This window comes from Pelobates fuscus, chromosome 10, assembly GCF_036172605.1.
Source record: "Pelobates fuscus isolate aPelFus1 chromosome 10, aPelFus1.pri, whole genome shotgun sequence".
NCBI classification, from domain to species: domain Eukaryota; kingdom Metazoa; phylum Chordata; class Amphibia; order Anura; family Pelobatidae; genus Pelobates; species Pelobates fuscus.
This window is the reverse complement of record NC_086326.1, coordinates 102,186,223-102,209,951: the sequence shown is the minus strand read 5'-3', so window position 1 is coordinate 102,209,951 and position 23,729 is coordinate 102,186,223. Positions and strand designations below refer to the sequence as shown.

The 23,729-nt window shown below is 42.7% G+C and overlaps 1 protein-coding gene across 2 annotated transcripts in view; it reads left to right on the top strand.

Annotated features, from left to right (window-relative positions):
- C10H10orf71 (chromosome 10 C10orf71 homolog) overlaps window positions 1-22,089 on the top strand; it is an 88,077-nt gene extending 65,988 nt beyond the window's left edge. The window contains exons 2-3 of one of the 2 annotated variants that reach the window (XM_063434656.1): window positions 2,884-2,962; window positions 15,617-22,089. In XM_063434656.1, the coding sequence (XP_063290726.1) occupies window positions 15,707-20,206 (4,500 nt within the window). In that variant the 5' untranslated portion in view covers window positions 2,884-2,962; window positions 15,617-15,706 and the 3' untranslated portion in view covers window positions 20,207-22,089. The remainder of the gene's footprint in view (window positions 1-2,883; window positions 2,963-15,616) is intronic. The other variant, XM_063434655.1, reaches the window with a different exon arrangement.
- The last annotated feature ends 1,640 nt before the right edge of the window (window positions 22,090-23,729 follow it).

The window sequence follows — 23,729 nt, the reverse complement described above, 5'->3', positions numbered from 1 at the left end:
GGCCCACACAAATCAAGCAGGAAGTGCTGCTAAAGTGCCTACTGTGAGGTCGTAGAGCCCTCAGTGCAAGCGTATCTAATTGTGCACTCACCCTGTGCTGTCTGGAGACAGTTTACTTTGTCCATAGAGGGGGACAACAGGGAATCAATCTAGGACATTGGGGCCAAGCACTAAAATAGTAAATGTTCTATAGAAATTAATGGTTGGGATGTCTGGAATTATTTCCCTAAGTAATTTTAAAATTGTAAATAACAAAGGCTGTGTGTGAGTGGGGTTGGGGAAACCATGTTTTGTGTTGGTGCGGGTGGCTGTAAGTGTTGTAGCTGTGTGTGTGTGTGATGTATGTGGCTGTGCATGTGTGGCGAAACCGACCTCGCCACGTGTCCTTGGAGGGGGCTGATTGCCCGCCTCTTGCCTTTGGACTATGGACCAGACTTTATGGGAATGTGATACCCCAGATAGCCATACCATGGAGCCTATCCATATAATGAAAAACTATGGGAAAGACTTTAGCTCCATGGCAATTGTACTGTGTGAGTAGGATCTGCGCGCTATTCGGTAGTTTTGTGCGTGCAGATCCCAGCTATCTGGGGATAGGTGAAATGTCTGTGTGTTATGTGTAAATGTGACTTTATGTATTTTAAAGTGTTTTATGTCGTTTTGCAACCATGTGGTTAATGGAGTCTGCCTTTAGTCCTGGGTAATTGGATTACTTCTCCAATTAACTCCAGGGCAGAAGGGAGGAAACCAGAGTGCATTGTGGGGATGTTTTTCTGCCAGCCAGAAAGGAACAAAAGATACTTTTAATAACTTTTGAACCCCTGGTCGGATTCATGCCATTTTTTAATATGTTGTTCCCCTGAATGGATTGATTGTGGATATGTATTTTTATGTGAATGTGATGTATGGTTTTAAAGTTATGAAAGTTGTGTAAAAGTATATTTTACACTGTATGCATAATGGGATTATGTGTCACACTAAGGGGAGGGGATGTGTGGGAGGTAACATCTATGTCATTGGTTCTTTTATGCCTCCCCCTGGGTGTGGCCTGTATGTGTGAGTTGGAAATAAAGGCCAGGCTGGATGAGCCAGTCCAGAGTTCCTGTTTTACCCTCAAAGTGATGTGTCGTCTCATTATTGGGGGGAAGGATTTATTGCATGCTGTTCCAGTTGACTGCTAGGAGTACAAGCCTATTCGTATGGTTCCTATTCAATGGTCTACAGCATTCATATGCTTGGGAGAATTTAAAAGGTTTCTCGGATTCGGTGATTGTGGTGTCTGCCAGAGTGCTTGGAGTCCTCAGGAAGCACTAGGAGCATCCATTAACGGAGGTACCCAGTCGGGGTGCCAGGTGATCCGTTACAGCATGTTTTGGCTGTTTGTGATGTGTGGGTAGCTGCGAGTGATATGAGTGTGACTGTATGGGTATATCAGAGTGATATGCAGTGCAGTAGAGAGAAATTCTGTTTTATGGGGAGGAGGGTGAGGGGGCTTAGGTAATATAGGAAGGGATGGGTGGGAGTGATATGATTAGTATGTTGAGAGTCAGGGATGTTTGTGAGTGAAAGAAGCATAGCGAGAAAAGGAGGAATTAGTCACAGTGTTAGTAGTAGGGGGAGAGAGGGAGTGATGGAGACTCAGCGAGGAAAAGGTGGAAGAGATGAGGGGATGTTTGGAAGTGATGGGTAGTGAGGGAGAGATGGGTGGAAGTAATGGGTAGTGATGGAGTGAGATGAGGTGTAGGATGGGAGGATGAACTGTGGGAGGGAATTGTGACAGGGTGGGTGCAAGAGGAGGAGATGAAGACAGAGTGTTTCACATATAAAAAAAGATTTATCACTGTGGAACTCTGTCCAGGGTTTTTATACATATCATTATTACAATTGAAAGCACTGCTCCCTACCATTGGTGGTTTAGCAGGGGATGTGCTCAGGTGGAGGTCTCCCAGTAACAATACATTGTGGACAGTAAATAGTTTGCATGGCGCTGGTGGAAATGATTGGCACCATGCTCAATAGAAAAAGAAGTAATGCAGGGCCAGTCTGAGAGCTCCTTTGACCGGTCTTCTGACTTGCGCTGAAGCCGGCACTCCAGCTGCGTTAGGGTGTACCTGCCTCTGTGCCCGCTTATGCCTACTATTAAAGTTGATGTATTAGCATAACACATTTTGCAAATGTCTATCTTTAAACCTGTAATTTACTCTTGCAATACTTATCCTAAAAATGCCAACAAATTATTGAAATCTTAGATATATTGGGCACTTAACAGTCAAGCCTATATTGAGGATTTTTTATTTAGTTTCACTAGTTGTGTAGAAATTATTGTAAGCAAAACCGGGAGGGGGAGGTCATTATTTTCTAATTTTTATTTTTACATTTTATTCATACATGTTGTGTTATGTATACGTACAAGGTATTAGAGGCATTAAAGCTCTATCTATCCATTAGAAACGATAAAGAATATAAATAAAATATTAAAATACAATGGAATAAAGACAGCCAACGGGCCCAAGAGACCTTGGCACAAACTCAAGGTATCTCAGAAAAGCCATGCTTACCAATTTTCAATACTACGTTTGAGGATTTCAATATTGTTCCACCAATATGTATGTAGACATTGAACACCAAGTATATGTAATAAAGTGGTAAAAATAAACCAACAATCCAGCTTTAATGAATTGTTCACAGGTGTGTGGTTTGTAAGTCATTAGAAGGAAGAGACTAAATAACACACGGGAAAAAAAACATATAAATAGAGGCTGCGGCTCACCCCCTCCCTCTACGTGTATGTGTCAGGGTAGAAATAGCTGAAGGTCGCAGCTCATGAAATCAGCTCTCTCCACAGAAATGCTTTACTGAACTAAAATTAACTCCTCACTATAGATGGGAAGAAAAAGCAGGATGAATGGGAGCATACCAGACCCCTGCCCACTCCAGATCTTGAGACAAGAGGTTAAAACAGGTAAATAATGCCCGTACAGCAAAGCAGGGCGGAAACGGTCTCCAAAAAGATTATTAGGAGACGTTGTGGTATGGTGAATCCTGGAAAGAATTTCAAACTTCTGTTCTGAATCTAGAACCTCCGAGGTATATGGCCCATCAACAAAGCCTTGTCAGCGACTTATATGGTTAAAACATATGTTGTTGATTTTGGAAAGAAACACATATTAGAAGAGACCAAATGGAATGTTATTTACAGAGGCATCCATGATAAAGGCATCCATGTGTTACATAGCTGTCCCTGGAATCCAATGGCAGATAGATGCATAGGTAGCTTATTTATAGAAAATCACAGCAAGAGGCTTTGCTTCATTGCTAAATTATACCCATGAAATTACCAGATTTTACTAATTACATGACGTAAAGTCATGATTTTATTAAGGACACAGAGGCGAGTAGTAGGCTTTATCTCTTTCTTTATTCCTCAGCAGCAAAGAAAGGATATTGATATTTTTAATATAGCAATAACAAAAAAAACACAAATACCCCTAAGGGTTAACCATGTAACATTCCATATCTATTAACCAATAGGATCAGTCCTTGTACTATGTCCCCTCATGTGACCTAATCTACTCCCTCTTTCTGACTGGTGCCGAAGCTGAACACATCAACAGGGAACACTTTTCTCAAACTTGGATAATCTCCGGTAGAGGGTTCCGGTGAGTCTTCCGATAAAATTAGGAGATAGCGGATGATCCTGGTTGTTTCATCACAGTGTTAAGCTGTAGGAGACAGAGAGAGATATGGTAAAATATGTTCGAATATCGTTGTCATGCATATAAGCGATATCAATTTTTTAAAAACAGCATTCATATCTGAAGCATTCCATTAGATTGTCAATTTGAAATTATAATTATTCTTATATATAACTTTGAATCTGAACAGCCAACCACTCCAACCTGTTTATGAGCAATTGGGTGGGAAATTACATGTATTGCTTACCTTTCATTGGGCGGGCTAATACTCGCCTCCGTGTCCTTAATAAAATCATGACTTTACGTCATGTAATTAGTAAAATCTGGTAATTTTATTAAGGGACACGGAGGCTCATATTAGGCTAGTTTAAAGCTGTGAGATGACCATAGACGAGATATGTTCTGTTGGACGAAAGTAATATTCCTTGAACGTCGATTCTCTGGACCAATCAGCTGTGCGGAGGAGGTCTTCCAGTCTACAACCAATGGAGAATGCTTTTGAGGCCATAGCGCCTCTAGTAGAGTGTGCTCCGTAAACTGATGTGTCGATGTTAGCAGCTGACATTATCCCTTTCACCCATCGTGCCAGAGTTCCTGTGGATACTGGGTGATGAGGTTTCCTCACTGCCAAGAACAGGTCTGGTGTTGTTGGGTTCCGGAATGACTGGGTCCGCAGTTCGTATTCCCGCAGGCATGCCACCGGGCAGAGGTTAGCGTTGTGAGGAAAAGAGGGATAGAAGACTGAAGTGGTTTTCGACTTCGTACGTCTGGTTATATTAAACAGAACACCATGTGGGGTGAAGGATCGTGCATCGATATCCAGGGCCCGCACGTCTGATACTCTCTTGCAGGAAATTAAGCACAGGAGCATCGCTAATTTTGCAGACACTTGTTTGAGTGTGAGGTCTGAGTTTGGAGGCCAGTCTTGCAACAGATGAAGGACCATATTCACATCCCATAATGCCGTGTAGCGGGGTTGTGGTGGACGTGCAAATTTCATGCCTCGTAGGAAGCGACAAATCAATAAATGTTTCCCGGCCGGGGAACCTTCCCAACCGTTGTGTCCAGCTGAAATCGCCGACCTGTACACGTTTATGGTGCGGTATGCCAAACCTTGTTCGTATATGGTAGTCAAGAAACCCAGCACCTGATTTACAGGAGCACGTATGGGAGCCACGTGTTCCACGCACCAACTATACCATGTGTTCCAGACATGAGTATAGGCTCGTCTTGTCCCTGGGGCCCAAGCTCCTGCCAATAAGTCCAAAGTTGCTTGTGAAACGTTCGGCATGGACCAGGGTCCCCTGAGAGGAGCCATGTTAGGAGTCTGAGATGGCCTTGCACTAGAAGTGGGTGAGAGTTCCCATCGGGGTCTGACAATAGTTCCGTGCCTCCAGGGATCAATCTGGGAAGGTCGATCGACATTTCCATGAGTGAAGGGAACCATGGCTGTGCCGTCCAGAATGGCGTTATTAATACCAACGATGTTCGGGAGCGCTGTAGGTGTAGGAGAGTTCGCGCTATGAGTGAGAAAGGAGGAAAGGCATATAGCCTGTTGTTCGGCCAATTTTGTAGGAAGGCATCCACTGCCGTGGCGTCTGGATCCGGTCTCCAGCTGAAGAATGAGGGAAGTTGAGCATTCAGCCGGGAGGCAAAAAGGTCGATGTGCATAGGTCCCCAGAGTTGGTGGAGCCTCTGGAATATTGTGCGATTCAGTCTCCAGGCGCTGTTGTCTCTTAGGTGTCTGGAGTTCCAATCCGCTACGGTGTTTGAGAGACCTGGGAGGTATTCCGCCTGTACTGATATGTTGCGACTCAGGCAGAAATACCAAAAGTCTTTCGCCAGATTTGTGAGTGTTGCGGATCTCGTGCCACCCAGGTGGTTGATGTAGCGAACGGCTGAGATATTGTCCATGCGCAGAAGTATGGAGCAATTGGTCGTGTGACACGACCAACAGCCCAAAATAAGTAAAATTGTATAAAATATACACTTTATTAAATTAAAAGTGAAAAACAAATAAAATTAATACTTAAAATGTCTCTATAGGGCATATGGTCTTCACTGGAGCTTCCCCAGAACGTGTTTCACCGTAGTTCCAACGGCTTCCTCAGCTGGGTCCAAAAAAATTTTTTGGACCCAGCTGAGGAAGCCGTTGGAACTACGGTGAAGACCATATGCCCTATAGAGACATTTTAAGTATTAATTTTATTTGTTTTTCACTTTTAATTTAATAAAGTGTATATTTTATACAATTTTACTTATTTTGGGCTGTTGGTTCCTGCTTATGGGCGTGTAGTCCCTATACTACACTCAGTGCTGTGACAGAGCCGAACGGAGAGGCTCTACGTTTGTGAGTACATATTAATTCAAGTGTGCACAAATATTTTGTAATCGGCAATATTGCACCATATATACATTTTGTTCAAGGTATAGAAGAGACGGTAGAAGACTGCATAATCCAAAGAAGGGGAAGGTCGCCTCTACGGACCTACTAGCGTTTATCCCTGAGCTTAGGTGTTAAGCTCAGGAGAATGTGAGTGTATTGACTATTTAGTAACATAAAATCATAAAGTACATACATTATCACACTATCAGAGATTTCTATATTTATAGGTACACTCTGGAATTCTTTGTGGAATTGTCACCTATACGAATACTCTCTGGTGCTGACGTAATTGCCCAGGGTTTTAACAAAATCGTCACCGAATAAGAGACCTTTTGCCTGTGTGCCAGGCTCGGAGATTGCCAGGTGTAACTAGTTTTGGCTCAATCTTCATTAATATGGCTTTACGCCGTTCTGTGGCCAACGTGGTGTTGGCATTTCCAATCAGGCATATGCCTCTCTGAATCCATCCTCGGATGGCCATTAAATCTATTGGGGTCCCCCCAGTAAGGGCTGCTTCGACCATGTCAAAGATTTTAGTTATAGGCCCGAGTATGTCCAGGATCTTGTCCTGGCAATGCTTAAGGGAGTAATCCAATCCCTTTTTGGCCCTCCATCCTGACTTACCCAGGAACTGAGCGATCTTGGGATCCACCATGTCTGGGACAGTGGGGCGTGGGCATTCCGCCCTCAGTTTGTTCCTTGTGGCCTTGTCGAGGGGTTTCCTCACCCTGGTCGCTATGTAAATAGCCACATGAGTTGTGGGGTACCAGTCCGCTGAGCGCGGATTGTGCAAGGTGTCAGGGTCAAAGAGGGGTTCCCCTTGGGGGTCTAACACGGCGGATTCCTCCGTCTCTTGTTCAGCGTCTAGCGCTTGTGGCGCGGCTTCGCCGCGTTCGGGGGACGAGTCATCTGAGTAGACTGGGTCGATGTTATCGGACCCATCTGATACCTCCTCTGAGTCCGAATCAGAGTCGGACGAATCAGGTAGGGCTTTTGCCCTCTTCCAACTCCGCACCGTTTTTGCCCGGCGGGGGGCTCTTTTCCGTGGGAGCACCACGTCATCAGTCTCAACAGGGCGCAACCTGTCCGTCTTACTGTTTTTGGAGGCAGCACCTGGTAGATGGTGCGATTTGCAAGTAGCCTTGCGGCCGCTAGGGACCACTGGCTTGCTATCAGAGGCTATAGGGGGTGTAGAGCCCGGGTGTTGGCTGGATGCCCTGATAGCGGAGGAGATAGAGTGGGACAGGGTATCCGACATCACCCCCATGGCGTTATATATGGCCTGTGTCACTGACTTATTCATCGTGGCATCCAGGAGCGCCTGGAACTCCTCTGAGTTTATGTGCTCCTGGGATGCATCCCCAAATCCCCCAGTGGCAGCAGTGTCTGTAGACCGGGCTGCTGTATCACGCTTGCTGGGTTTAGTAGAGGTGTGGGGGGGGGGGGGGGGGAGGGTGACAGTCAGTTTATCAGCAGGGGACTGCATACTGGTCAGAATGTGTCACAGTAAGTTTATACAATAAAGGTACTAACAGCAGAACTGTCACCAGTGGACAGATGCACACTGACACCACTGCAGTGGTTTATGTATTCCCAAAATAATTGGCTGAACACTGTATACAAGTATACAGGCAGCTAGGGCAAGGCACAAGCTATTGAGGCATAAATTCACTAAACGGCACAAATAATATGGTAGCTTACCGAGTGTTCCCTCAGGAATGACTCCTGGGGGGCACCGGTAAGCTGCCCAACAACTCCCCTAGCCAATCAGTTCGCGCCCCTCCCTGACAGAGTGGCGCGAGCCGCGGGTGAAAAGAGCTGCAAATTTGCCAACCCCAAGATGGCCGCCGCGATGCGCGAGAGCGCACTGCGCATGCGCGGGCGGTCTGAGTGGCGGTCAGAGTAATAGCCGACCGTCTGGCGGCTAAGAGACTCGTTCCGACCCGGGGAGGTGAGGGGGGGGTGCCTCCGTGTCCCTTAATAAAATGATAAATTATGACCCATTTTTGACTGGGCTTTGAGTGTGTTTTTTTTTTTTAATGAGTATGATTACATACTATAACAATGTGACAGCTAATAAGTAATCCAAATTAAGGTCAAATGATGATTATCAGGTAGCTTAAAGAGACACTTCAGATTAGTTTGCTGAAGTGCTTAATATGTGAAGAGTGTGTCCTCTTTTTTTTAACCTTAAAGGGACACTATAGTCACCAGAACAATGCTCCTCCCTCCTCCTTCATGCTCCTCCGTCCTCAGCATTAGAAGTGCCGCCGGACCGGCGAGGCTGCCACCCGGCCCGGCAGCACCAGCGTGGAACGCGGCCGGCCCCCTTTGACTCCTCTCAGGTAAATGGAGGGGATGGGGGTGAGGGGGGTAATATAGAGACACAAGGGGAGGGGGGAAAATAAAACAGAGATAGGGAAAAAAAAAGACAGTGGGAGAATAGAGAGAGACAGGGGGGGAGGGAGAGTGCCACAGGGAAAGGAGGGAGAAAGAGACAGAGGGGGGGAGAGTGAGACACAAGGGGAGAAAGAGGGGGATAGAGAGATGGTAGAGAGGGAGAGAGAGACAGGGAAAAGAGGGAGAGAGAGACAGGGAAAAGGGGGAAAGAGAGACAGAGGGGAAGAGAGAGATACACAAGGGGAGGGGGAGAAAGAGGCAGAGGGGGAAGAGAGTGACTGGGAAGGAGAGGGGAGACATGGACACAGAGGAGCAGTGAGGGGTAGAAAGAAACATATATATATGAATGGTGGATCCAGGGGGGGCAACGGGCAATTGCCCTTTCCCCCCAGATGCTCTCCCCTGCTGGCCAATGCAAGACTGGCACTGTCCAAGCACCATGTGCCTTCACGGACCGGAGGGGAGATCTGGAGGCACCATGCATGCAGCCGGCAGGGGAGGGAGGAAGAGAGGACCGGGGAGCTCAGCCTGCAGCTCCTCTGGGTCCTTCTTGCGTGAGTACAGAGCGTTGCCGCGGTTACAGTGGCAACGCTCCAGCTCTCGCGAGAGTGAACTATAGCGCTGGAGCTACGGGCTAGAGTTCACTCTCACCACTGCGAACTCTAGCCCCATACACACACACAGACCCCCCATACACACATTGCCCCACACACACAGCCACCCAAACACACATTGCCCTACACACTGAACCTATCACACAAACTGCACCCCTCACACATTGCACCACTGCTCCTATACCCTACTACAGCCCCATACCCAGGACATACTTGAAAACGAGAGAAATCTCAATGTATCTTTCCTGGTAAAATATTTTATAAATAAATAAATAAATAAAATACCCCAGCAGACCCCAGGTAATTTGTCAAACTGTTCAGTTTGACTACTTACTCTGGGAGCGGGTCCCGGCACTTCTGGCACCATAACCACTACACAGAGCAGTAGTGGTTATTGTGCATGGATTATTTCTTTAAATAATCTATAAGTGCCCATCCCGAGATCAGGCTCTGGATCCGCCACTGGTGTGTGTGTGTGTATATATATATATATATATTAATGTGTGTATTAGTTATATATATATATATATATATATAATTATGCCTATTATATTTACACATATATTTATGTAAATATATATATACGTAATACACAGAGAAATGTAATTGATATGTACCATATGTAATGATCAGATATTGGCCCAGTCTTGTTGCTAGGTGCATACTCCAGCACAATAACATATTTAAAGTGAAGAGCGCACCCACAGGACTTCAAAATAAACAAGATACCGTCATTTTTTACAGTTGTGCCCTACATACATTCACCATTTCAGTCCCATTACCAAGGTAGTTGGACTGAAACATTGGTTATATGCAAAGGCACGTCTGCTTAAAATAAATCTGTTACTCTTGTTTTTTTTTAAGCCTATATGTGCTTTTTTTCCACATTGGAGTAATAATTTTTAATCTTAAATTATCTTTTCTAACTCTGTATTTGCACACTATGCTGGCGCGACGCATTATGGGGCTGGTAAATAATTTTTTTCCAGGGCTACTTTTAATTCCCAGTCCGGCCCTGCCTCCAAGTGGCCACTGGAGGGGCTTCCTGACTCAGGGCTGCACAGTAAGCAGCTCTGCCGTTCAGTGTCCCCACGCTCTGCATGGGGATGCTCTGCATAGAGAGGCATTGATTCAAGCCTGTATCCCCTCTGCCTGGATACAGGCTCTGCCCACCACCAGCTTCACCACCATCCTTTGTGAGTAGAGAAAGATGGATATCCACCACATAGTGTTTTGACCAATCAACGTTTGGCAGGGAGTGGGGTTCAGACTGCCTGCTTTGAAAGCATTTTCAGGTAATTTATCACACAGTGAATACAGTATGGCTCCCTTTGGCATACTTTCCAACATTTGAAAATATTAGAAAATATTGAAAATATTTCCAGGGATACTTTATGGGAAATGTTTTAAAATATCGTTGACACTAAATCTGTCTGTTTATTTTTTTATCTGTTGATTCTTTTGCACCCGAAATGTCATTTCTGACATTTTGTTCTGACACAAGGGATTGACTGAATATAGGAGCTTTGTATGGCATATGTGTGTGTATATGCGGTGTAGAGGCAGGAGTGTAGGGTATGTGTGTTTGAATGTAGAGAGCATAATGGCACCTATTCTAAAGAAAGATATCATGGTACTAGAAAAAGTGCAGAGATGTGCTACAAAATTGCTAAAAGCAATGGAGCATTTTAGTTATAAAGAAAGGTTAAAAAAATTAAATCTATTTAGTTTGGAAAAACGGTGCCTGAGAGGGGATATGATAACATTATACAAATATCTTCGGGGCCAGTACAAACCTTTATATGGAAATCTATTCATAAACAGGGCTATACATAGGACACGAGGTCACACATTTAGGCTTGAAGAAAGGAGATTTCATCTAAGGCAAAGAAAAGTTTTTTGTTTTTTTTTACCATAAGAGCAATAAGGATATGGAATTCTCTGCCTGAAGAGGTGGTTTTGCCAGAGTCATTATAGATGTTTAAACTGCAATTGGATAAATACTTGCAAAAACATACAGGGATGTAATTTCTAGTGGGGTAATAGCTGCTTGATCCAAGGAGACATCGGACTGCTATTTTGGGCCGCTTTAAACTAGGTTTTTTGCCTTCTTTTGGATCAACAGCAAAAACATATGTGAGGAAGGCTGAACTTGATGGACACAAGTCTCTTTTTAGCTATGTACGTAACTATGACAGCCTGTGGGAGGTCTTCTCTTCTCTCTATTGTCAGTCAATACTTCAGCATAGAGTCTATGCCAAAGAATTGACATACAGGTGGGAGAAAGATCTATTTTTATAATAAAATTGTTTTTTCTCCCAATCTATACATTCACTACCCTTAAAAATACACAGATATAGTAATATACATGTGCATATATATCTCAGGAAACCGCATATAGTAAGTAAAACTAATTAACGTTTATAAATACATTAACCCCTTAAGGACCAAACTTCTGGAATAAAAAGGAATCATGACATGTCACACATGTCATGTGTCCTTAAGGGGTTAAAGGACCTATTTCAGGAATGGATGCACTCCTTGACACACAGATTCACTAATGCACAATGACATATGCTCACTTAAACACACACACACACACACACCAATAAAGACACATATTGACCCATGCACACACAGACTGACCCATATGTAGAAACACACAATGACACACAAATGCTGACCTAAACCCTGACCCATCCACACAAACACTCACTGGCACACACACTGACCCAAACACACAGAGATTAACTCACGTGAACACAAACTCTTCCACCAAAGAGCACCTTCTCCCAGTCAATGAGTGTTAACCTATTCCTTACTAGTGATACATACTATGTTAGAACTAATTAAGCTGAAAAACCAAGATAACTCCCTGTATCTATATGCATTCAGGAAGGTGCAAGGCTTATGTCACAACAGATAAATAGTAATCGAATGTTCCCCTTGCTCAGCAGCCCTTGCTTGCTGTCACTGTTCCCATTTCTCTTGTGGTGGGAGAGAAGGGGACTGATATATTGGATGGGAGAAAGGTTATGTGAATGAGGGAAGTGCATGAATGTATGAAGGGGATCTGGTGAAGGAATTAGAAGAGAGAGAAAATAAAGGGGAACTAAAGCGAAAGAATATGGTTATAGATGTGTCTTTTTAGACATTTCCGCCCTGCTTTGCTGTACGGGCATACCAGACATTATTAGTATGGAAGAGAAATGGCCAAAGGGCAGTGGGTCCTATAGGACAGACCAGGGGTTAACCCTAAATGGTGAAGAAATTGAAAGAAAAGAACACAGTCTGTCCACACGTGTATGCATACATACACCAATATCAAAGCAACAGTTGAAAAAGAATAATAATAACTTTATTGAGTAACACAAAAACTGAACTATGTACAAAAGAGAGGGGGAAGGGAGAGACAGAAATATGTCTGGTGCGAAAGCACCTGGGTGGTTAAAAATATATATATAGAAATAGAACTATATATATATACAGAGGGTTTCTTAAATGATAGAAACCGCTAGCTGGGGCACTCCAAAAGAGGCAAGGGCTACTCTTGTAAGGGGTACCCACACACTATGCACGAGGGCTGCGTGCAAACTATGATGGCCGAGCACACGAGAGTGTTTAAACCAGTGGTGCACTCAAGGTGCCTGACCTGAAATCACACCTCTAGATCTCCTCAATACCGTGAGAGGTTTGCCGAGTGATACAGTAATAGTACCGTGTGACTAGGCAGGGTAAGCGGCTATATGCAGGACCACTATGATGAAATGAATATACCTCCTCGGTACAATAGGTTCTTGCCAAGAGAGAGAAAGTAAATCACCTCTATCAGAGTAATGCATACATCAATAAGTGGAACCTGGCTGCAGATACCCTTTGAGTCTCCTAGGTTTCAGTGATTCTAACGGAGTGAGACAGTGGTAGTTACACAGGATTGCTTGTAAAAATAGTAGTAACTGAAATATACGTTAGAGCGATATAGCTCCGGTTTTCCCCAATATTCTCCTCGGAGCAATAAAATTCTTGCCGAGAGAGAAAGGAGAAGAATATTATACAGGTTGGCTGAGCGATTGACACGGTGCCTGTGAGCTCAGTAACTGCGGTTGTCCCCACGGTTCTCCTCGGAACAGTAAAGTTTCTTGCCGAGAGAGAGAGGGGGGATAGATGTAAGGGTAGGCTGAGCGGATAACAAAGTAATGAGTCTGTGAACTACAGGGGATACATTGTACCAATCCTACAGAATGTAACACTCCGTGCAGTGGGATTAGTCAGTAAATATCAGTCTTTAAACTAATTCCCGATTGCTGCCAACCTGACGAGGATCACTCCGTGGGGAAGAGTGTGTCCGTTTTTACACCTCCACTCGACACCATACTACTTTAGTCATATGATGAGCCCGGAATAATGTGGAATAAGGGCTAGGGTATCGTATGTATGGTAGTGAATGGTGTGATAAGGGGCCAAAATCCCTCCTCGTCATGTAGTGAAGTGTAAAAATCAGTAGTGGAGGAAAAGGAAAGGTACCTTCTTGGGTACCCGGTATAGTAAAGAGGAGAAACAGGAGGACACAGATAAAGTGTGTCCTAAGTCTTTAGCAATCGTGCCCATGTAGTGCTCAACAGTACTGTATGTTATGCCTTGGTCGGCAACAGAATACTGTGAGTGAGTGCTAGCTAGTATGGGATCGGGTATTGGTTTATCCGATCAAGATAGGTGTTTAAATAACACAAGCCCAGCTTTTGTAGTAGTGGGGCGAAAGGTCTGGACACCCAAAAGCAGGTGTCAGACGGTAACGTTTAGGTAGGATCTCTCCAGCGTCTTGCCCGACGCGCGTTTCGCCTGGGAGAATGCCAGGCTCGTCATAGAGTCTATGCCAAAGAATTGACATACAGGTGGGAGAAAGATCTATTTTTATAATAAAATTGTTTTTTCTCCCAATCTATACATTCACTACCCTTAAAAATACACAGATATAGTAATATACATGTGCATATATATCTCAGGAAACCGCATATAGTAAGTAAAACTAATTAACGTTTATAAATACATTAACCCCTTAAGGACCAAACTTCTGGAATAAAAAGGAATCATGACATGTCACACATGTCATGTGTCCTTAAGGGGTTAAAGGACCTATTTCAGGAATGGATGCACTCCTTGACACACAGATTCACTAATGCACAATGACATATGCTCACTTAAACACACACACACACACACCAATAAAGACACATATTGACCCATGCACACACAGACTGACCCATATGTAGAAACACACAATGACACACAGTGACTCATATAGACAAATGCTGACCTAAACCCTGACCCATCCACACAAACACTCACTGGCACACACACTGACCCAAACACACAGAGATTAACTCACGTGAACACAAACTCTTCCACCAAAGAGCACCTTCTCCCAGTCAATGAGTGTTAACCTATTCCTTACTAGTGATACATACTATGTTAGAACTAATTAAGCTGAAAAACCAAGATAACTCCCTGTATCTATATGCATTCAGGAAGGTGCAAGGCTTATGTCACAACAGATAAATAGTAATCGAATGTTCCCCTTGATCAGCAGCCCTTGCTTGCTGTCACTGTTCCCATCTCTCTTGTGGTGGGAGAGAAGGGGACTGATATATTGGATGGGAGAAAGGTTATGTAGGATGAGGGAAGTGCATGAATGTATGAAGGGGATCTGGTGAAGGAATTAGAAGAGAGAGAAAATAAAGGGGAACTAAAGCGAAAGAATATGGTTATAGATGTGTCTTTTTAGACATTTCCGCCCTGCTTTGCTGTACGGGCATACCAGACATTATTAATGCAGACTTCATACACGGTAATGCAGGCCCCCAAGTGTATGGTATACAAATGTTGAGCAAGTAGAAGTTGGACTCAATGCTTTCCTATGGGAATTTTCAACAAGCTGGACGTCCTGATGTAAAGCGTGAGGACGTTCATGAAGTAAACCTGCGATTGTTCTGTAAGGTGTGCTGCCAGCTAGCCAAATGAGGTGCCACAGTACCCCTTTGTGCCTGTCTCTGCCAGGGGCACAGAAATTCTCTGGGCCCCTGTAAACTATGGGGCACTAGGCAGTAGCCCCTGTTGTCCTGTGATAAAGACTGCTCTACCTACATCAACCATCGTACAATGCAGCCTAAGAAACAGTAAATGTATGATTGACTATAAATAATGTGCTGCTAACTTATACAAGAGAACTACAAAAGAAATTGAGGTCCTGAGAAAAAGTGGGCTTACTAGCATCTACCACCAGTTAAAGGCAGTTATTTATGTAGTGCCCCCATAGACTTGCCACTGAATCATCTTCAACAATTTCACTTTAGCTTTATCTAGCTGGGCTCTCTCACTAGGTATATTTGTTGATCTACTTCTTTGCAAAAGTATATAGGGATAACAAAAATGAATAATTTGTTTAATTGCTTTTAACTATATATGTTTACATTTAGATGCTCCATTGTGTGACAAACGTTAATTTGTATCTTATCTTATTGCAGGACTGATCCAGAGAGTATTCTTGACACTGTTGCCAAGGTTTCCATTTCAGAGTACATTCAAGTTTATTTGAAAAACTGTCACCTGGGAAGATGCTTCGATATAAAAAGCATAAGAGGCTGGCTGATGGACTGGGAACAAGTGGTGTTGGTGTCATGGATGATACAGACCGGGAAGTAAGCAGTTTCACAGATCGCGCTTTCCGTAGCTTGTGTGTTGCAGAAGAGGAGCCATTCAATGATGTTCCTCATATTCCCTCCCCCATCAGAGGAATGCCACTTTCCACCAAGTACCACCTGGGAATATTTAATCTTTCAGTCCGGAAAACCCAGCCCTTAGCACAGTTACCCACACTTCCAGGACAGCGAGGGAAGTGGGCACCTACATTCCAGCCATTACTAAACAGTGCAAGACATGGAATTATTGATGGAAATACTAATTTCAATAAAATTTATGCTCCTGAGCCAAGAGGGTACAGGCAACAGTCCAAGGTGTCGTCCTTGATAAAAACATTTGATAACATTGAAAATGAAATACCCGGAAGTCCATCTGAGCTCTCAGGGTTGCCCCTTTCTGTCACCTCTCAGAGAGAAAGGAACCCAGAAGAAGCACTTCTTGTTAATACTGTCTCAGAAGTCAGCACTGAGATAAAATTGCCTGAGTGTTCCAATCAAGGAAGTCTTGCACAAAATGAAATTCTCAAGTTGCACAGGCGTACCGCCAGAGAGGTGTTCTTAGAATCCCAGGCAGAGAGGAGTTCGAGAATATCAGGGTCACCAAGTTCCCTGGGATCACCTCTTGGTGACTCTACCAAAAAGCTTGCAAAACAGAAAGAATCTTTGAGAAAGACCAGCTTTCTTCACAGTGAAAACAGTGCATTTAAATCATGGAGTGATATTAACAAAAGAATTGGAGGAGATGAAAGTGAAAACTCTCTTACTGGAACATCTCCTGTGCTGAGATGTGCAACTCCATGTTCACCTTTATTGTCTCGGACAAAATGTGGAATAAGGGCAAGAGAAGCGGGAATGGAGGTTGGCTGGGCCTCTCCCGCATCTTCTGTGTCAAGCAGTTATGACCCTGTTCAAATGTTAAGGTCTGTACCCCCATTACCTACCAAAAAAGGTGGAAGACAACCTAAAGAACACAGGCCCAGGCCAGGAGCACCAAGGATTCCAGTTGATGTGCGCATGCAAGAAGATGAAATGCATGTAGATGTGAGCTCTGCTTTATCCAAAGACAACTCAGACTCAACTAGGATACCGAAAGGCATTAAGAAATCAAAGTCACCACAGGGGGCTAGTCAGAAAACAATATCAATTGAAGAGACAGAAATAGTGCTAAGTGCACCTCACTCTCACACAGTAGTAAAAGATCAAGTCGAGGAAAAGATGATTTCCCCGCAACATGCAAAAAAGCCTGAGGTCAAGATCAAATATACAGAAGACAATCTGGTCAAGGAACATCTTCCATCGCCGGGGAGAATAAAAACATTAATACAGCAAATGGAAAAAGAAACAATTAAGGATGTTGTTGTACCTTGGCTTTTAGAATCAGAAAACAAGATCAAAGAGTTACCAAAAGAGGACATTGCAGTAACTAAACCTGCTGTAACAGCTGCAGCACCTCCAACTTCAAACCCCCCACCTCATAGTAGTGTTCATATCCCACCCTGGAGAAGAAGTAAAATAAGTCATAAGATGGAAGTTGAGGAAAAAATAATTTCTGGAGACATGGCTCCAAACCATGAGAAAAAGCCTTCAAATAAAGAAGAGGTCCCCCTAGAAAAGACTGTTGGCTCTTTCAATATCACCAGTCTGTTAACACCAGTTATAAGAAGAAAAAACATTAAAGATGCATTGGAGGAGCATCCTATGGTGACAACTCCTCCGCCAGCTGAGACAATATCAACAAAGGAACAGGATTCACGCGACATAAATGTGAACAGCAACAGGGATGATTATAAATCCAAAGCTACAAGCTTGTTGTTCAACTTAAAAGACATGCGTAAACGAGTTAAGAGCACATACAGTCCAGCAACTTCACTGAGAACTGGGAATGATAATAACCATATGGGAGAAATCAAAGCACAAGGGCAGTCAAACCACAGAATTGCTTTAATGGATATTAGTAAATGGGTAATGGACAAGGAAAACAATACTCACTCTCCAGTCATCCACAGTCCTAGAGCAACAGGAGGAAGTGAGAGCAAAAGTAGCCTCCTAGCGAGTACAGCTGATAATTATTTGTCTTTGAGTTCACCACAACAGGCCATGGAATGTACAGTCACTGAGAACAGAGATCCTATTCTCGAAAGTATCCAGACTGAGGCAAATACACCTGATGAAAATATTAGACATCCCCATACTGAATACAATATCAGAAAGGGGGCAGACTACCCATCTTTAAATCTCTATCCCAAGGAAAACAAATCTCCAGAACTTCATGCCAAAGAAAATAGAGCCAACACACTAGTTCAGGTTAACATTGAAGATGAACAACATCTACCTGAAGAAGACAATACAGAAGAGACAGAACTCAGCATGATCCTAAATGAAGATATAGAGCTTCCAGCCATCCATGGAACCATAATATCAGAGAGTGACATAGGTGAAAATATTCCACCTTGCCAGGTGCAGTCTTCACCCTGTGAGGAGTTGGAAATACAACAGATCAGTGAAAGTGGGGATGGTGAAATAAGAGTAGAAAGCCAAGATGACATAAAAAATGAGTTGCAGTATTATGCAGTAAGCAGCTGTGTAATAGACGAAAGTGGACAAAGTGGTGGTATAGAAAGTAAGAATGAGAAGGCAGAAATTAAAGAGATGAAAGAAAGTGAAAAGCAAATAGAGGAAACTGCGTGTGTTGAAGAAATTGAAAGACCGTCATCTATTACAATGTTCAAACCAAATCTGTTTCGAATTAAGGACAACACAATTAAATCCTCTCCTGTAACCAAGTCAGTGAGGCTGCCCTTATTGAGAAGCATGTCAGAAGACTCACTAGCTTACAGAAAAGAAGTGGTCAGTCAGTCAGAGGATAAAGCTGAAGTGTGTGAGGAAAAACTAAAATTATTGGAAGACAAAGTGATAAACTCATGTACAGCAATAAATGATTTTGCTGAAGAAATGGAGATGAGTAGAAGAGGGAAAATTCATGAGCTGCTAAACATGCGTCCTTCATCGGAAATACCGAAAGCAATCAGCTTACATCATCACACGAAAAAACAGAAGGAACAAGAAAGTTTGGATCTGTGGAAGGAACTGTCCTTGTTAAATGAGGAATGGAGAAAAACTGAAGCACAAAAATCTGAGGCAGCAAAGGTTACAGAAAATGTGCATGAAGGGCCCTTTTTCCACCCGGTTGAGACTTGTATCTCTGAGGTCACAGGGCCTTCACCAGAGTGCAACACCTTATTGATGCACAATGGTAGTGAATTGTTAACGGATTTGGTGAATGGAGAACTTGCAAGTCCACTTCTCCTCAATGCTAACACAAATTATCCTACATTTGACAGCAACTTAATACACAATGAGGATGCAGTAACACTTTTAGAAGACATTGCCTGTTCCACCATTACTAGCCCAATGTCAGAGAGCGTCACATGCTCTATGGTGGCCAGCCCAATGTCAATGAACAGTTCAGGGTTTACAACAGCACTTTCTGGTTTTGAAGATTATCCAAGCCCAACTTCTTCAAGTATTAGTTCCAGGAATGGAAAATTTATTTTTCCACCCCTTGAAAAAACTATTCCTGCTCTTCCTGGAATTATAGAGAATGATAAAACAGAAGACTCCATTAATTTAAAAGAGCAAATTCAGTCTATGGAACCTTTGAAGATGCATACTGGAAAACCACCAGCTGTTCCACCTAAAACAGAAAAAGCATTGCGCCGAGCTCAGCGCCTTACCAAGAAAAGAAGGAAAACTGATGTGCTTCAGAAAACACAGGATGGAGAGTTGTATGAACCAGATCTTGTCCTAGATGTTCCATCACCAGGGAATTTAACTACAAACTCATTGACACTGCAATCACACCACAAATTGGCTCCATGCATACCCAAGGTCCTACAACCAGAAGGATCTATAAGTGCATCTTCAACCCCATCCTTCCCAGTCACCCAACGCAAACTCCTCCAAGACCCAGACTCAGGACAGTACTTTGTTGTGGACATTCCTGTTCATTTCCGAGTTAAAACATTTTATGATCCAGAAACTGGAAAGTACTTGCAGGTTTCCTTACCTCCATCAGAAAGAGAAACACCAACAATAGAAGCATTGAACAACCAATTTATATTGTACCCAGGACTGCCTCCAGTACCCATATCATCAATATCTTCTCTGAAAGATTTATCACAACACTTAGATCATGGTGATCCAGAAAAAGGTGAACATACACAATCTTGGGAGGAAAGACATGAAGAAGATGAATACCCAAAAGAGCGACAGTATATTGAGTCCATATGTGATTCCTGTGACCAGAGTATGACTGGCACTCCACACAGTATGGAAAGATTTGGAAGCAGGTCCAGAAGTCCAGACATTATTTCAATTAAGGATCTGGATGATTTTGCTATGGAGGCAATTTCCTGAGTTTTTGATTTTGGCAGGAAATAAACCACATCATTCTAGGCAAAAACGCACATAAACTCACAGAGCGCAGGACATAGAGACTTTGTGTAGCCTAAAATGACAATGTTACAGCTGCACTATTTAAAAAAATATTGGTTTTAAAAGAAAGGCACAACATTTTATTATCTCAGATACACTCTGCAACTTGTATTAATGAAACTGCAGACCAGAGACTTTGCCTAGCACCTGCTTAGATGGGTCACAAATCACTACTACCAACAAAATGGAAATAAGGAAGCTGGGAAACCATCCTGTAAATATTGTAATGTTAATCCTATGGTAAAGGCAAGCAACTTCCATAGTGAATTGAACATGGTTATATCTTGCTAGTATGGACAGAGGCACCCACAAAGAAAGGAAAGATCTATAACTTAATAATAAGCCTCTATGAATATTGAGGGATCAAAATGTGTTTGGTAGTACCCTAAATGGCTAGTGTGTCCAAATGGCTCATTTTTCAAAATATAAGTAGCTTATTTTCATTTTCAGACTGAAAGTGGAGGAAAGAAAAATTGGATATAAGGTCAAGTCACTTTTGCAGATAGGGATGTACATGCAATGAATGGCTTTCCAGCAGAAGAGGTTATACAATGTTAGAGAGGTCAAGGAAGCTTGAGCTAGACACACTGCTACTCAGAGGAGGAGGAAAAGAGAAGGAAAGAAAATCAAGGCTGCTTTTTAAATTAGAAATTGGCAGACTAGATGGGCCATTGGCTTATGGCTCTCATCAAACATTATGTTCAATAAATAGAATTCACATAGAAACATGCATCAGCTATACATATTTCTAAGGGATATACTAAAATGTTAATACGTAATAAATAGAGTCAGCACACATTTGATACATAGTATTTAACAGATTTACACAGAATTTTTACATTGTCTCTGAACGGCTATGTTTTGCGATAAAAGTGTAGTGTCTTCAGTTTCTTTTGGACAATGTGTGCAATACATTAACATCTTGTACTAAAGACAGGTTTGTAAGAAGCGAGTCCGTGTGGTATTTCTATTGCCACAGACAGGAAAGGTTTAATATAAACTGCTGTGTATGAGACGAGGGGCAGGAAAGATGACAAAAAAATATTGAAATGCACTTGCATGTGAATGGTTTAACGAGTGAGTGAGTCAAGCCTTAATGGCAAATGATGGGTCCACCTTTTTACTTTGTAGAAATTGTCCAACCTATCATCACCTCTAAAAATATTATTATTATTATTATTATTTTCATTTGTAATATCCTACATAATCTCTAGCAATACAACATTGTAGTAAATGTAAAACAGATACCTACTGACACAGACAGAGATGTCTTTCTCAAAAGTTCATACAAATTAAATTCATAAACATTTATCACATTTTAGGTATCAGCTCAAAACTGGATATAAAGCACCCAAAAAACGAAAAGAGGGATTTCATCTAAAAAATGTACATGAAAGCCATTAACTGATTTGATTGAGTAGCCTCGAATCATAGAAGAATATAAAGCCTACATTTCAGGACTGGGTGATCCTGAGGTGAGGGTATGGTATACAAAGTGTTTATAGCAGTGATTAAGACTGAAAGTTCACACTGAGATGTTTCCAATGTCTAGCCCCGGCAGTTTCATCCTACTGGCTCTGAGCATTTCTGAAAAAGTATTACAATGATACAGACAGAACAAGCCACGTTCCTACTGCCAAATTAAGCACCCTTGAGGGGCTTCATGACCCTTTGTGACTTTTAAGCAATGTAATGAAATGTGAGATTGTGTAATTGTGTATTATGATTTTTTTCCTGATGATATTTTAATAAAGTGCCTTTACAATTGGCCGGATTGACCTCCCCTGCACAGTAGAGGTCTTAAACTAAAGTGCTAGCAGTGTTTATCTATAGAGTGACTGTGTTTATCAGAATTCTTGATCATTGTAGTGGTTATGATGCCGGGAGAGTTGTCCAGCAATTTCCTATCAAACCATTCTGGAGTGGTGCTCTCTCCACGATCCATAATCCACCCTCTCTGCAGGTTTCACTAGTACTGTAGTCAGCTAAGTAACAATGTACCATAATTATAATTTATTTAAATGCTGACAACAAATCCTCTGCACAGTATACATTAAAAGGACACTATAATGTGTTAATGACTTGTTTCACCATTAACACCTAAATGGCAGAGAACTGAGCCTGCAGGACATGATCTGTACACCAAAACTGCTTCATTAAGATAAAGTTGTTTTCGTGACTATAGTGTCCCTTTAACTAAATGGATAACAAAAGACTTGATTAGCAAGGACACTACCATGCCCAAATGCTTGATATCTAAAGTGGAATGGTAGAAGTGAAAAATAATGCATGTCTCCTAGATCGTCTGGAACAGTCCTGGTTTAGGACTCCTTTCTCACTGTAGAGGTTAATTTCCTGGTGTCCTGCACTAGGGGACACCGAGGAATTCTCCCAGTAAATGTATCGTGAGTGTATCCCTGACAGGATATGACCCAACACACAGTGCTTAAGTATTGACAGAAGGTGAATAAATGCTGGTGAAAATACTTATTACCAGGTTTTAGAGTCTGGCTTAACTCAAAATAGAATAGTCTGAGACAAGTCAAGATCGGGGATACAGAATGAGTCAAATACAATAAGACAGGTCAAAAGGTCAAGGATAATAAAAAGAATAGTTAATAACAAGCCACGGTCAGAAAAGCCAAAGACTTATACAAGATAATCATGCTCTCTGATAGCCAGTAAATGGAAACCACGACAGGGCACAGAAGAAAAGCAAAAATGGGTTTAAAAAGCCCTGGGAGGTCAGAGATTGTTCAGCAATGCCCTGTGATGCTAAAACGTGCATGCACATTTGCATCACTAACTTAATCAGAGGGGGCGGGGCTTGAAAGGAGCTGGCGTTTACCCAAATGGTACAAGGAGATGGGGCTGCATGGGAGGAAGACCGGAGTGGCATCTGGGGCATGGTAAGAGGCCACCTGGGGATGAGTCTTGCATCGATGCTCGATCGGGCCATGACAATCATTAGACATGGGCTGAGCTCTAGAATAACGATCTGTGAATGGCTAGCGCTGAATGGGTCTGGCCAGATAGGTTGCCAGTTAGCCTGGGGTGCACTCAAATCAAGCTGGCATACCCACTTTGTTGTGGGCTCACTCCTTTTCTGGCTGAGACCACCCTTACTTACGTGATAGCCTACCCCTTTGGCCCTGTGCCCACTGTTTTTTCAGAGGTAAATAAAGTCATGATCCACCTTACATTATAACCAGGCCAAAACATTTCACAGAGTTCATATGAAAAAGAGACACTGTAGGCACTATAACCATATCATCTTTGAATTGGTTATAAGGCTTGTAGTCCCTCCAGTGTTATGTAATTTATTATCTGTTTACCAATGAATGAGGGTCTCTAGCTTCTCATAACTCTCAGCCAATCCCAGCTGTCCATTGCTTCTCAGGTTAATGCTTCCTCATCAGCCCGAGCAGCACAAAGAGGATGTATT